General features: G+C 48.7%; 2 protein-coding genes across 5 annotated transcripts in view; both read left to right on the forward strand.

Moving 5' to 3' along the window:
- Window positions 1–6067, forward strand: part of sptbn5 (spectrin, beta, non-erythrocytic 5) — a 39722-nt gene extending 33655 nt beyond the window's left edge. For 2 of the 4 annotated variants that reach the window (XM_028975442.1, XM_028975451.1), the window contains exons 56-66: window positions 49–238; window positions 334–546; window positions 633–740; window positions 892–1536; window positions 2109–2174; window positions 2300–2383; window positions 3728–3822; window positions 3902–4015; window positions 4093–4172; window positions 5339–5452; window positions 5711–6067. In XM_028975442.1, coding sequence (XP_028831275.1) covers window positions 49–238; window positions 334–546; window positions 633–740; window positions 892–1536; window positions 2109–2174; window positions 2300–2383; window positions 3728–3822; window positions 3902–4015; window positions 4093–4172; window positions 5339–5452; window positions 5711–5853 — 1852 coding nt within the window. In that variant the 3' untranslated portion in view covers window positions 5854–6067. The remainder of the gene's footprint in view (window positions 1–48; window positions 239–333; window positions 547–632; window positions 741–891; window positions 1537–2108; window positions 2175–2299; window positions 2384–3727; window positions 3823–3901; window positions 4016–4092; window positions 4173–5338; window positions 5453–5710) is intronic. The other 2 variants (XM_028975433.1, XM_028975461.1) reach the window with 2 other exon arrangements.
- A 2635-nt stretch (window positions 6068–8702) lies between these two features.
- Window positions 8703–11291, forward strand: foxg1a (forkhead box G1a). Its single transcript, XM_028986819.1, has one exon. The coding sequence runs from the start codon at window positions 9071–9073 to the stop codon at window positions 10292–10294; it is 1224 nt and encodes a 407-aa protein (XP_028842652.1). The 5' UTR covers window positions 8703–9070; the 3' UTR covers window positions 10295–11291.
- Window positions 11292–12835: the final 1544 nt, after the last annotated feature.

Consider the following 12835-nt stretch of genomic DNA (forward strand, 5'->3'; position numbering starts at 1 on the left):
CATAATCGCGTTTATTCCGCGCTGTGACTGGTCACGTTGGTCTGACAGGGCGTGGCTGAGGGAAACCCTGTCTCTGGTGCGAGGGGAGGGGCTGGGCGGTGAGCGAGGAGACGCCGAGCAGATGATGAAGAAGCACGAGGAATACCGCTCGCAGATCGACAAGCAGCTCAGCAAATCACAGGCTGTGAAACAAGAGGGGCGGAGCCTTGTAGAGGAGGAAACCTTCATGTGCCAAGAGGTGGGAAGAACCCGCAATTTATTTTACATTCTTCTTTGTGGGTAATATTCTAATAATTTGAGTTTAATTAAATATCAGTATTAAAACTATTTCAGTATACATGTTTTAAAACCTGGATGAGATATTCCCAGGTGGCCGAGCGGCTGGAGGAGCTGGCGGAGCTGGAGCGGAGTCTCCAGGACAGCTGGGCGGAGCGCCGGCGGCACGTCGGCGAGGAGCTGGAGGCGGAGCGGCTGCGGCGGGAGCTGGAGCAGGCGGAGCGCTGGCTCGCCACCTACGAGAACGGCCTGAGGGACGAGAGTTACGGGGTGAGCGGCCCCCTCGGCCTGGATGTTGGGGAAAAGACGTGATGATGATGATGATGATGATGATGTACCGTCGCTCCCTGTCCCAGGACTCGGTCTCGGACGTGATGGAACTGTTGAAGAAACAGGAGGACCTGGAGGCCATGATCCAGGCCCAGAACGAGCGCTTCAGTGCCTTAAATGAGACCAGAGCAGCGGTCAGTGACAATTCCAACTTCCACTTGTTTTTCCAATTTGGTTGAACCGATTTCATTTATTAAAAACGTTTCTCATTAATTGTAGTATTAACATGCATTACAGTGATTTCAGCATTTATTCTAAACGATGCATGACCTCTTGTCCCTGTAGAGAGAGGGGACGGAACAGGATGGCAGCAGAACGAAGCCCACCAGGGTGTCCTCACTGAAGCGCCAGTCCTCCAGTCGGCCCCCAGTCCCGGCCGCACCAAGTCTGGTGGCCCTCAGGAAACCTGCTGGGTCCAGGAGGGACAGTGGCGAGAAGAGGGACACGTCTCCGACCCAGACTTCCAACACCCTTCCTGTCGTCCGCAAACGTCAAACGTCCCCAGAAACGGCATCTTCTCTCAGCTCCATCTCCTCCACCCCTGATTTGAGTGACCCCATCACAAAAGAGATGCGTCCCACCAGCATCCCACCCCTGGAGAAACATTTATCCTCTTCCAGGCTTCCTGAGAACAAAGAGTCTCCTTCCCCAGACACCTCGTCCCTTAGAGCCAAGCCAGAGGAGGACAGAAGACCAGTCAGCCCGGCAGCAGATGTTCCTAAACCGAACCCACAACCTTCAGAGTCTCCAGATGTTCTCCTCCCACCAGCTGTAGCCTCAGTCCCTCCGGACTCTTCAGAAGAGTCCCACAAACCGCCAGAGACCCCAGAGTCTCCTGATCCAGCGCATCCAGCCATGTCTTCAACAGAGACGGTGCAGGATCATCTTCCAGAGGAGATTCCAAACACGGAACCACCCAAGAACACTGAGGTTTAAACCAGAAACAGATTAAATATCGGCTTTTCAACAGAATGAGAAGAAGTGATAAAAGTTCTAATAATTTTAAATTAATCGTTTTTAAAAGAAGGAACGTCCAGATTAACGCAGCATTCGCTCCCGTGCTGGATCATATGTATAATATTTTTTCTTAACAATTCCCAGCATGCTCTATTCCTGACAAGTTCGGCCTTATCAGGGCTCTTAGTTTTATAAACTCAAAATCTATAGAAACCGAACGAGAAACTAGACCTTACAAGAGGTGTCGTCCTCTTGTATGCGTCTGCCAAGTAAAGTAAAGTAAAGTAAAGTAAAGTAAAGTAAAGTAAAAGTAAAGTAAAGTAAAAGTAAAAGTAAAGTAAAGTAAAGTAAAGTAAAGTAAAGTAAAGCCTCTTTCCCGCACTTTTCTCTCATATTAATCTTCACTGTTCTGAATTATTCCTGGTTAATTGTAATGAAATATTCTGACATTTTGCAAATACTGTTGAATGATTGGTTGTAAACTGCAGCTTCTTGACGTGTTATTGAATGTTTTAATAAAAGATTATGACGTTGTTGCCCTGCAGGGCGGCGCTGCGTCTGTCCAGATGGAGGCGCTGCTGGAGATTAAAGTAAAACACGGTGGAACTAAAGTACGTTCACCAGCTAAACTGAACTCTATGTATACAATTCTGTATTTGCTCACTGAGATTACAATTTACTGTGTGTGTGCGTGTGTGTGTGCGTGTGTGTGTGCGTGTGTGTGTGTGTGTTTAAGGGTGTGGATCACTGGGAATCTGTGTTTGCTGTGCTGGAGGGTCAAACTCTTAAACTTTTCAAAGACCAAGGTGCTGCTGCTGAGGTACACACACACACACACACCCTCACACACACACACACTCTCATACACTCTCACTCACACACTCTCACACACACTTTCTCACACACTAACACCACACTCTCACACACACACTCGCACACTCTCACACACACTCACACACTCCGCACACACACACACCGCACACACCCACACACACACACACGCACGCGCACACACGCGCACACACGCACACACACACTCGCACACACGCGCACACACACCAACACACCACACACACACACACGCAACACGCACACACACACGCGCACACGCACACAACACACGCGCACACCACAACACAAACACACACACACGCGCACACACACAGCACACAACACGCACACAACACGCACAGACACGCACAAACACACCACCACACACACACGCTCACACACACACGCGCACACACACACGCGCACACACACACGCGCACGCACACACGCGACACACACACACGCCACACGCGCACACGCGCACACACACACGCACCGAGCAGACACGCCACCACACGCCACACCGCGCACACACACACGCACACACTCTCACACAAACACGCACACACGCGCACACACACACACACTGCACACACTCTCACACCACACTCTCACACAAACACACCACACGCACACACACGCACACAGCGCACACACAGCACACACGCACACACACACGCACACACCACGCACACACACACACACACACACCACACACACGCACTCACACACACACACGCGCACGCACACACGCGCACAACACAGCTCACACACACCACACAACCAAGCACACTCACACAGCGCAACACACACGCACAGCTAGACGCTCACTCACACACACTCACACACACTCACACACACACACACTCTCACACAAACACTCACACACACTCACACACTCTCACACACACACTCTCACACACTAACACACCACACTCTCACACACACTCTCACACACACACTCGCACACTCTCACACACACTCGCACACTCTCACACACACTCACACTTTAGGGGCAGTGGTGGCCTAGCGGTTAAGGAAGCGGTCCCGTAATTTGAAGGTTGCCGGTTCGAGTCCCGATCCGCCAAGGTGCCACTGAGGTCCCCTTGATGAAGGTCCCGTCATGGCCTGTCATGGTCCCCACTGTCACCAAGGGTGATGGTTAAATACAGAGGACACGTTTCACCGTGTGCTGTGCTGCTGTGTATCACAAAGACAAACAAGTCACTTTCACACATGCTCACATGCACACGCTCTTCATTGAACGTTCACACTTTGCTGCAACTTGCTGCTGCTGCTTCTCCTTCTCTCATGTGAACGATGGTCTCCGCAGCAGATGTGTACAAGATGGCCTCCCATCAAGCTGAAAGGCGCGCTCTGCAAGGACAACCCGTTCTACAAGAGGAAGCAGCACACGTTTAAAGTCATGTGAGTGTCTCCTCCTGGTTCGTGTGGAGCATTCCAGCTGGTGTCCTCTCATCGTTCACGCTCTTCTCCTCACTCTCAGCCTGGAGGACGGCAGCCACTACCTGTTCTCAGCACGCAGCGACCAGGAACAGCAGCGGTGGCTCAGAGAGCTGCAGGCGTGCCTCACACAAGCTGACCATGCAAAGGATCATGGGTAAGGGCTAATCACCTGGTGTGGAGGCGTTCCACCTGCAACCGTCTTATAGTCCTGCTTTATATGTCCCATTATAGCGTAAATGAAGACATAGAGGTGGTCCCTGACGGACCGACGCCCACTGATCTGCCGCCCGTCAACACCAATCAGGAGCAAGGTAGAATTTACCATCTCATGGATTCAAATTTCCGTCAACTAAGGTCCTTTCCGCTCGGCGAGCCTCTTCAGACTCTAGTGAGGGGCGGAGTAATGACGCGCTCCGCTTTAATAACGCCGTCCAGACCTTGATCTTTTGGTTAATTAGTCAGCGGTGGCCGTAGTGGCCTAGCGGGCAGGGAGGCGGACCCGTCATCTGAAGGTTGTGGGTTCGAATTCCGAACCGCCCTGGTGCTACTGAGCGAAAGTGAAGTGAAACACTGCAGCACAGCACACGGTGACACAGTGACACGTGTCCTCTGTATTTAACCGTCACCCTTGGTGAGCAGTGGGCACCATGACAGGCGCCCGGGGAGCAGCGTGTGGGGACGGGACCTTCATCAAGGGGACCTCAGTGGCACCATGGCGGTTGATTACGGGTCCACTTCCCTGCTAGGACGCCACTGAGGTCCCCTTGATCAAGGTAGCGTCCCCACACATGGCTGTCATGGCTGCCACAGCACTGATTCTAAGTTGATTATCTCGATTTAATTCTTCTCACCGCGAGGAATGACGGTACGTTTGAGTTGTTGTTGGTCATGTAGAAATATCACGTGATCCATACAGACCTACTTTTCATCTTGTTTACTGAAATAATAAGGCAATAATCATCTTTTTTTTAATTATTGAATTGCTCAGTAGATTAGCTCCACCCATGTCCGTGCCACGCCCCATGGTGCAGGAGCTGCATATATGTACATTAATATATTAATATCCTTTTATTCTGGAGGAAAACTGACCATAAGGAGAACGGCGTGTTCCATTCAGCAAGGACGGAAAACTGGTGGGGAACGGTGGAGCAGCCAGCGGGGGCGCTAGAGCTGTTTCCTGCCCGTCCTCCACCTTTTCATGATTGAAGCGAGCCGACCGATCTGATTAAAGAACACTTCTGTTCCACAGTAAAGTTTTAATAGACGGTTTGCAGCAGGAGACGCCGTAAAACCGCGACCACGGCTCACCAGGATAATATTATTTAGAACAAAATAGCACCCAACCTGCTCTTTGTTTAGTTTTACGTTTTCTTTTCTGAACGAGGACCACGTCCCTGATTTACTGGGCAGTATGAACCAATCAGGATCGATCCAACCACGTCTGAGGCCAACAGACGTACATTCTCTTATGTTCCAGAGACCCCGGATGCCTGTGAGGACGGGGACGTGGATAAAGCCCCGCCTCCCAAGCCCCCCCACACATATTACAACGTGCACCGCTACCCTGAGGGAGGAGAGAGCAGGGAGTCGGGTGAGATCTCGGACGATGAGTACACACACAGAACTGTGGGATTGTTCTGATTCAGCATAATGTAATGTAATGGGCGGGGCAACAGTTACACACAAGTAAGGTAGCGCGGTGCCAACTAAATAATTCTGCACACCCAGATAATGTAGCTCTTCACAGGTGCTGCCGTGTGTGTACATGGGAAGTATGTTCATTTATAATGTGTGTGTGTGTGTGTGTGTGTGTGTGTGTGTGTGTGTGTGTGTGTGTTTTGTGCCCCAGGGGGTCCAGCACAGAGGACACTTGTGAGGGGCGGACCGCCCGCCTTCCCTCCTCCTCAGCCGCCACAGGCCGTCTCCGACAGCAACAGCAGGGACAAATCCATCAAGAACAGAGGGGTCTTCAAAAAGTTCTTCAAAAAGTGATCCCACAATGCACTGCAGCCGGCCCGGCCGCCCCTCCCACACGATCAAACAAGTCGCCGCCACATCATTACGTCTGTATTATGGGTTTTTATTTCTAGCCTACAAATCAACACTGGAGCTTATCTATTTGGTCTTATCAGTGCAGATTATATGTATAATTTTCAATAATGTTTTCTCAAGATAATTTTAATAAATCGGTCAGTAAATGAGAAAAGTCAGCGCCTGTGTATTTTGTTCTTAAATGCTGGAAGATAGGACCTTCTGACCGTACTGACCTGTATTGACCTCTGACCTCATGACCCGCGACCCGAAAGTGTCGCGACGGCGCGCATTGCCGCCCTTGTCCGCACGGTGGCGCTAAAGACCAGTTTTATTCCTTCTGCTCCGTTAAAATGATTCTTGTAGAAATTTGGAGGAAATGAAGACGACTGAAAACTGCTGCTTTATTACAATCTGGGAAATGAAATTCTCAGTTTTATTTCAACCTTCATGCTTTATTCCCGGGTTATTATTTTGCTTTAATACGAATTATAATTATTGGCGAACGAATAAAACGCTTCACTGGCTAATAGGGCCAATTTGTGGATTTTGTACTTTTGTACCAAGTCTATTTCAAAATATATATATTTGCCCCCTTATTTTTTATGTGTGGTTTCCCACGACCTTTGTTCTAAAAACGTGGAACGTAATTCATATTTTATTTCCATCTTTTTACATAAACCTGCTCTCTACTGTACAACGCAGCAGCGCCTTTATATTCATATATTTACTTTATTCTGTTTATTTCATGAATAATATCCCTCCATGGAATGACTGAAAATGATCATATATTTTCAACAGTGATAAAAGTGATCGAACATATTAATTTCATCCAGTTCCACTTAATTCCTACATCGCGCCGCTGGGTGGCGCTGCGCCGCTTCCTCCGCTCCGTCTCCAGCGCGGGAGTTTGTGGCGCGTAAAGGTGGAAATAATAACTGTTTACGAGCGCAGTTTACAAATATTTATTAAACGGCGCGAAACCCCGCCACACCCTCCCCACCGGAAGCGGAAATAAACAGCGGCCACGATCTGCCGGGAAATCTGCTCTTTAATACGATCATGTCCGCTTTTAATTCTCATAAATTATTTTTACATAATAATTCAGACGTCAGTTTTAACAAAACCAACATCTGGTCCGAGATTTCCCGCCTTTCCTCCATTCTTTCACATATTACAAATATATATATATATAAAACTATAATTTATTTTATTTTATTTATCGCCATTTGTACATTTTAGGCACGTGACGCGCGGATTAAAATGAGAAAGATGATCAGGTTTATTTTTCTGCTATGATCAGTATTGTTGTTGCTGCATATTTGAATAAATTCGTTTAAAAGTCAGTTTTATTAAAGTTTACATGGTAGGAATAAAACCGAATAAAAAAAATAAGAGTTTAGAAATAACCGCCGTCGTTTATGAATTTGCTTTTGCTGAGTTGTAAATGGTCTCGTGTGTGTACGTGATTTATTTGTCTATTTATTTATTTGTTTGTTTGTTTATTTATTTGTTTGTTGGCGCGTTTTTTCCTGCGCGGCTGTTGCTGTGCGTATCGGTGCGCGCGCACACGTAACTGCAGGAAACACACACACACACACACACACACACACACAATCTCTCTCTCTCTTTCTCACACACACATGCACACACACTCTCTCTCTCACACACACACACACACACACACTTACTACACTTACTAGAACCAATCACCCATACAGAACCCAAGATGTGCAGAAACTCAACACTTACAGAACCCATCATCTTCAGAAACCAACACCTGCAGACCCCAACACCAACAGAGCCCATCACCTGCAGAACCCAGCACCTGCAAAAACCAACACTTACAAAATCCAACACCAACAGAACCCAACACTTACAGAACCCTGCACCTGCAGCCCCCATGTTTTGCAGAACCCAGCACATGTAGATCCCATCTCTTGCAAAGCCCAGCACCTTCAAAACAAACACTTGCAGAACCCAGCACCTGCAGACCCCAACACCAACAGAACCCAGCACCTGCAGAACCCAACACCTTCATAACCCAGCACCTGCAAAACCCAGCACCTGCATAACCCAACACCTGCAGAACCCAACTCCCGCAGAACCCATCACCTGCAGACCTCATCTGTTGCAGAACCCAGCACCTGCAGAACCCCTCACCTACAGAACCCATCTCTTGCAGAACCCGCCCGTCTGGGTTCTGCTCGCACTGTCTGCGCACACTGCAGATTAAAACTGTCATTTATTACAGATTTGTCACATGAGACCCGAACTTCCGCTTTCTGTAGGTCCGGCCCTCGCGTGCGCATTATTAATCCAAATCATATTTTCGTACAGAATTTATAACAACGTCGCGTCTCCTTTTTTTAAATTTATTATCAATAATAGAACAAACAACAAAATATAGATGTAATAACATCAACAAAAATAAGAACAAGCGCAAAATAATTCTAATTGTATTTAAAAACCACGAACGATGTGTATTACGTTGTTATTATCATGATTTTCACATGTTTAATAAGTAACTATGATTTGGCTTTCCGTGTTGAACTGACGAATGAGAAGCAGGTACGAGTTGTAATTGTCGGTAAATGTATTCGGTTTTATTCCTGCTTGTGTCGCGTCTCCTGCGGCGGGATTTTATTTCTCTGCCCGAAATGAGAAGCTTTTGTCGGGTTGGCGTTGCGCGTATCGCCGGTTTCTGCGTGTGTGAGTGTGAGTGTGTGTGTGTGTGTATGTGTGTGTGTGTGAGTGTGAGTGTGTGTGTATGTGTGTGTGTGTGAGTGTGTGTGTATGTTGTATGTGTGTGTGTGAGTGTGTGTATGTGTGTGTGTGTGTGTGTGTGTGTGTGAGTGTACGTGTGTGTGTACATGTGTGTGTACGTGTGCGTGTTGCGCGCTCCCGGCCGCTAAGAGCTGCGCCCTGATTGGCTGCGAGTGGGGAGGACGCCTCGATACTTATGGCGCGGTGGTTGGCTGCGGCCGGACGCGACTTTTTTTGGGGCTCCGCGCCGCGGCGGCTGCTGCTGGAATTAATCGTTTCTTATCGACGCGTTTTGAAGCAACATGAAATAAGCGCCGCGGCGGCCGCTGCGCGCCTCGTTTCGTTTTATTTACCGGGGGAGGAGTCGCCGGGCGGACCAGATTGAGACCCGACCGCGCCGTGTTCACCTGTGATGTTGGACATGGGCGAGCGGAGAGAAGTCAAAATGATCCCCAAATCCTCCTTCAGCATCAACAGCCTGGTCCCCGAGGCCGTGCAGGGCGACAACCCGCCACCCCCGCCACCGCCACCGCGCACCGTCCCGGACGACCACCCGCTCCCCGACAAGCAGGACGCCAAGCCGGACAAGAGCGACTCCTGCCCGGACGACAAGGACAAGCCGGACGACAAGAAGGACGCCAAGGACGCCGACGGCGCCAAGGACGGCGACAAGAAGAACGGCAAGTACGAGAAGCCGCCGTTCAGCTACAACGCGCTCATCATGATGGCGATCCGGCAAAGTCCCGAGAAGCGACTCACCCTCAACGGCATCTACGAGTTCATCATGAAGAACTTCCCGTACTACCGCGAGAACAAGCAGGGCTGGCAGAACTCCATCCGCCACAACCTGTCCCTCAACAAGTGCTTCGTCAAGGTGCCGCGCCACTACGACGACCCGGGCAAGGGCAACTACTGGATGCTGGACCCGTCCAGCGACGACGTCTTCATCGGCGGGACCACCGGCAAGCTGCGCCGCAGGTCCACCACGTCCCGGGCCAAGCTGGCCTTCAAGCGCGGCGCCCGCCTCACCTCCACCGGACTTACCTTCATGGACCGGGCCGGCTCGCTGTACTGGCCCATGTCCCCGTTCCTGTCCCTGCACCACCCGCGGCCCGGCGGCGCGCTCGGCTACAACGGGACGTCGCCGGGCTACCCGAGCCACCCGATGTCCTACAGCACCATGCTGGCCCAGAACGGCCTGGCCAACGGCCACTCGTTCCCGGCCTCCAACGGCCTGAGCGTGGACCGCCTGGTGAACGGGGACCTGCCGTACGCCACGCACCACCTGACGGCCGCGGCGGCCCTGGCGGCGTCGGTGCCGTGCGGCCTGTCGGTCCCCTGCTCCGGGACGTACTCCCTGAACCCCTGCTCCGTCAACCTGCTGGCGGGACAGACCAGCTACTTCTTCCCCCACGTCCCGCACCCGAGCATGGGCGGCGGCCAGAGCGGCGGCTCGATGGCGGCGCGGACTGTCCCCAGCGTCCCGTCCACGTCCCCGCAGGCGCCCTCGTCCCTGCCCTGCGACTCGTTGCGGCCCTCGCTGCCCGCCTTCTCGTCGGGCCTCTCCGGCGGACTTTCCGACTACTTCACGCACCAGAACCAGGGCGCCGGCACCCCGAACCCGCTTATACACTAACTGGGGGGACGGGGGACAGAGACGCTCCAGGTACTCCTCCCGGCATTCAGCAACGTGCAATGTGACCAGAGACCGCGACGTACATTTTTTATTATTCCGAAAGCCAGTATAATTACAGTAGAATGTGGATTTAAATAGCAGAGTTGCCTCATTTTAATATAACGAAAAACGAACAAACAACAAAAAAAAAAGAAGAATAATAATCAAATAGCATCGCGTCCATGTTTTTATTGCAGTATTATCATCTACCATCAACGCGCTGGTGGAATATGAACAATGAGGAAAAAAAAAAAGAAACCACACTCACTCATTTTTATCTTTATTTTTTTTAATAAATCTGTGTTCTGAACGTGCAGCTGCGATCTTTCTTATTTTCTCCCTTTTCGGAAACGACAAATCAGTGCACTTAACAATGCATTCGTCCACAATTTAATTATAATAATAATTATTATTATTATTTTTACGTCTATTATTATTATTGTTATTATTATTATTATTATTTAGTTGTTGTTTAGAAATACTGTTCTAGACCAAAGACTGGGTTCACACGCACGCGCGCGCGCGACATGAAATGTTCTTCTTCAGTATTGATCCGCTCCCGGAGGGGACGGAACCGAGGGGACAGAACCGAGGGGTGAGAACCGAGGGGACGGAACCGAGTGGACAGACGGACGGACGGACGGACGGACGGACAAATTTTTTGTGTTTTTGTGCATTTTCCTCCTGTCACGCCAGGTCCCCCCTTCTTTGTCATTTTAGTGCAAATGTCAGTAACATATTTGTAACTATAGGTTTGAAGTTTATTCTGCTAAATTTTATTTGATATTTTATTTTATTATGCGTGTTGAGTAAATGCCTCATCCTGAGATATGGAGTGATTGTTCATGTCGTCTTTAAATTTCATGGTTGTGATATTGTGGTCTTATGCCCGTGTTTTGTCGCTTAACCTGTTTAAAACGGAACAGAAATAAAAAGAATAGAGGTCAAGTCCAGGAAACGTGAACATTTTGTCTTTATTCCAGAAGAAGGTGCGAAGTCCCGGGTGAGATTTAAGCGACAGTTTGCGGCTTGGACCGAGAGGCCTTTTATTTTTTACATACTTATTTCACTTCATTTTTTTTTTAAATGCTCCTTTTATTCCTTTACAAAAATACCTTCTATTTAGAGTCTGTCGTTTTATTCTTGTTTAAAGGGCCACGTTGGTGCGCGTTCATTTCACTGTGCGCTTCACGTCTTTATTACAGTCCAGCGTCGTGTGTAAAATTAATTTCCTGTATTTTATTATAGTTATTAGCGTGACGGGTTTATTCGCCAGGAAAAGCGTGAAAGTTGTAGGTTTGGTGGCGGCTGCTGGTAACTGAAGCCCCGCGACACCCGATCTGTCGCCGCCAGATCTTATCGGGTCGATGTTAAACGGGGTGAGCGGCCACAAGACAAAGACTCGGGTCCGACATCAGGGCGTCCCGCTCGAATTCCGTTATTCCGGAGGAAAAATGATGATGATGATGGTGGTGGTGATGATGGTGTTGATGGTGCTGCTCTTCGTGGTGAAGGTGCGGTTCTGGGCCAGTGAAGAGCCTCGCTTCTCGGCTGCAGGGTTGGAGGAGAAAGTGCCCGTATGGGCCCAGAAACGATGGGTTATTGTAGTTATTTATTATTTATAATTCATAATTAATGGTTGTTTTTAAGTTCTTAATTAAAACGAAATATACAAAAATCCCTTTAAAATAAAGACATTTTAAAAAATGAAGTAATTGTGAATTTATAAGTGCAAAATGTAATATTTATTTCGAAACTCTAAACATAGTCCAGCGATTAAAATGAAAGAAAGAAAAATTAAAAACAGAGCTTTCCGCCGCGATATGTGAAACCCAGTTCGGTCTGTTTTTCACTGGTTGAAATATATTTATTGATTGGTTATTGGTTGGCAGTGTGTGGTGGTTTTGGTGGTTTATGGTAGTTAGTAGGTATCAGGGTGATGTGGGATCTTCTGTGGAGGACCAGCATCCACCAACATCGGGAGCAACAATGCTGCACCTTGAGTCCTTGTGTCCTCTCCTCTCTTCCTTTTCTCTCTTTCTCCTCATCCTCTGCTCTTCTTCTCCTCTCCTTCTCCTCCTCTGCTCTTCTTCTCCTCTTCCTCTGCTCTTCTTCTCCTCCCTTGTAATATGAGATCTGCAGAAGGGGGCGCTAGAATGTCGTGAGCAAGTTTTTCTCATTCAGCCAGAGCATCTAAACATCTACTACAAGCTGTCAAACTACCAACCACAACAACAACAACAACAACAATATTAATACAACAGCTTTTCGTCACCCAGTGCGGTCGCGGCGCAGCGCTTCGTGGGTTTAATATCAACAACAAAATACTGTCAAAACCATAATTAATTATACAAACAACAACATACTATTATTATTACTATTATTAATTAATTAATTATTACTATCATGTTGTGCAGTCGCTGGATAACCTGCAGTTCTTCCTATTGTTACACACAACAACCAATAATTCTAGCAGTTACATAACAATACGACTAATAATAA

The sequence above is a fragment of the Denticeps clupeoides genome, chromosome 1 (genome assembly GCF_900700375.1).
Source record: "Denticeps clupeoides chromosome 1, fDenClu1.1, whole genome shotgun sequence".
In the NCBI taxonomy this organism is placed as follows: Eukaryota; Metazoa; Chordata; class Actinopteri; order Clupeiformes; family Denticipitidae; genus Denticeps; species Denticeps clupeoides.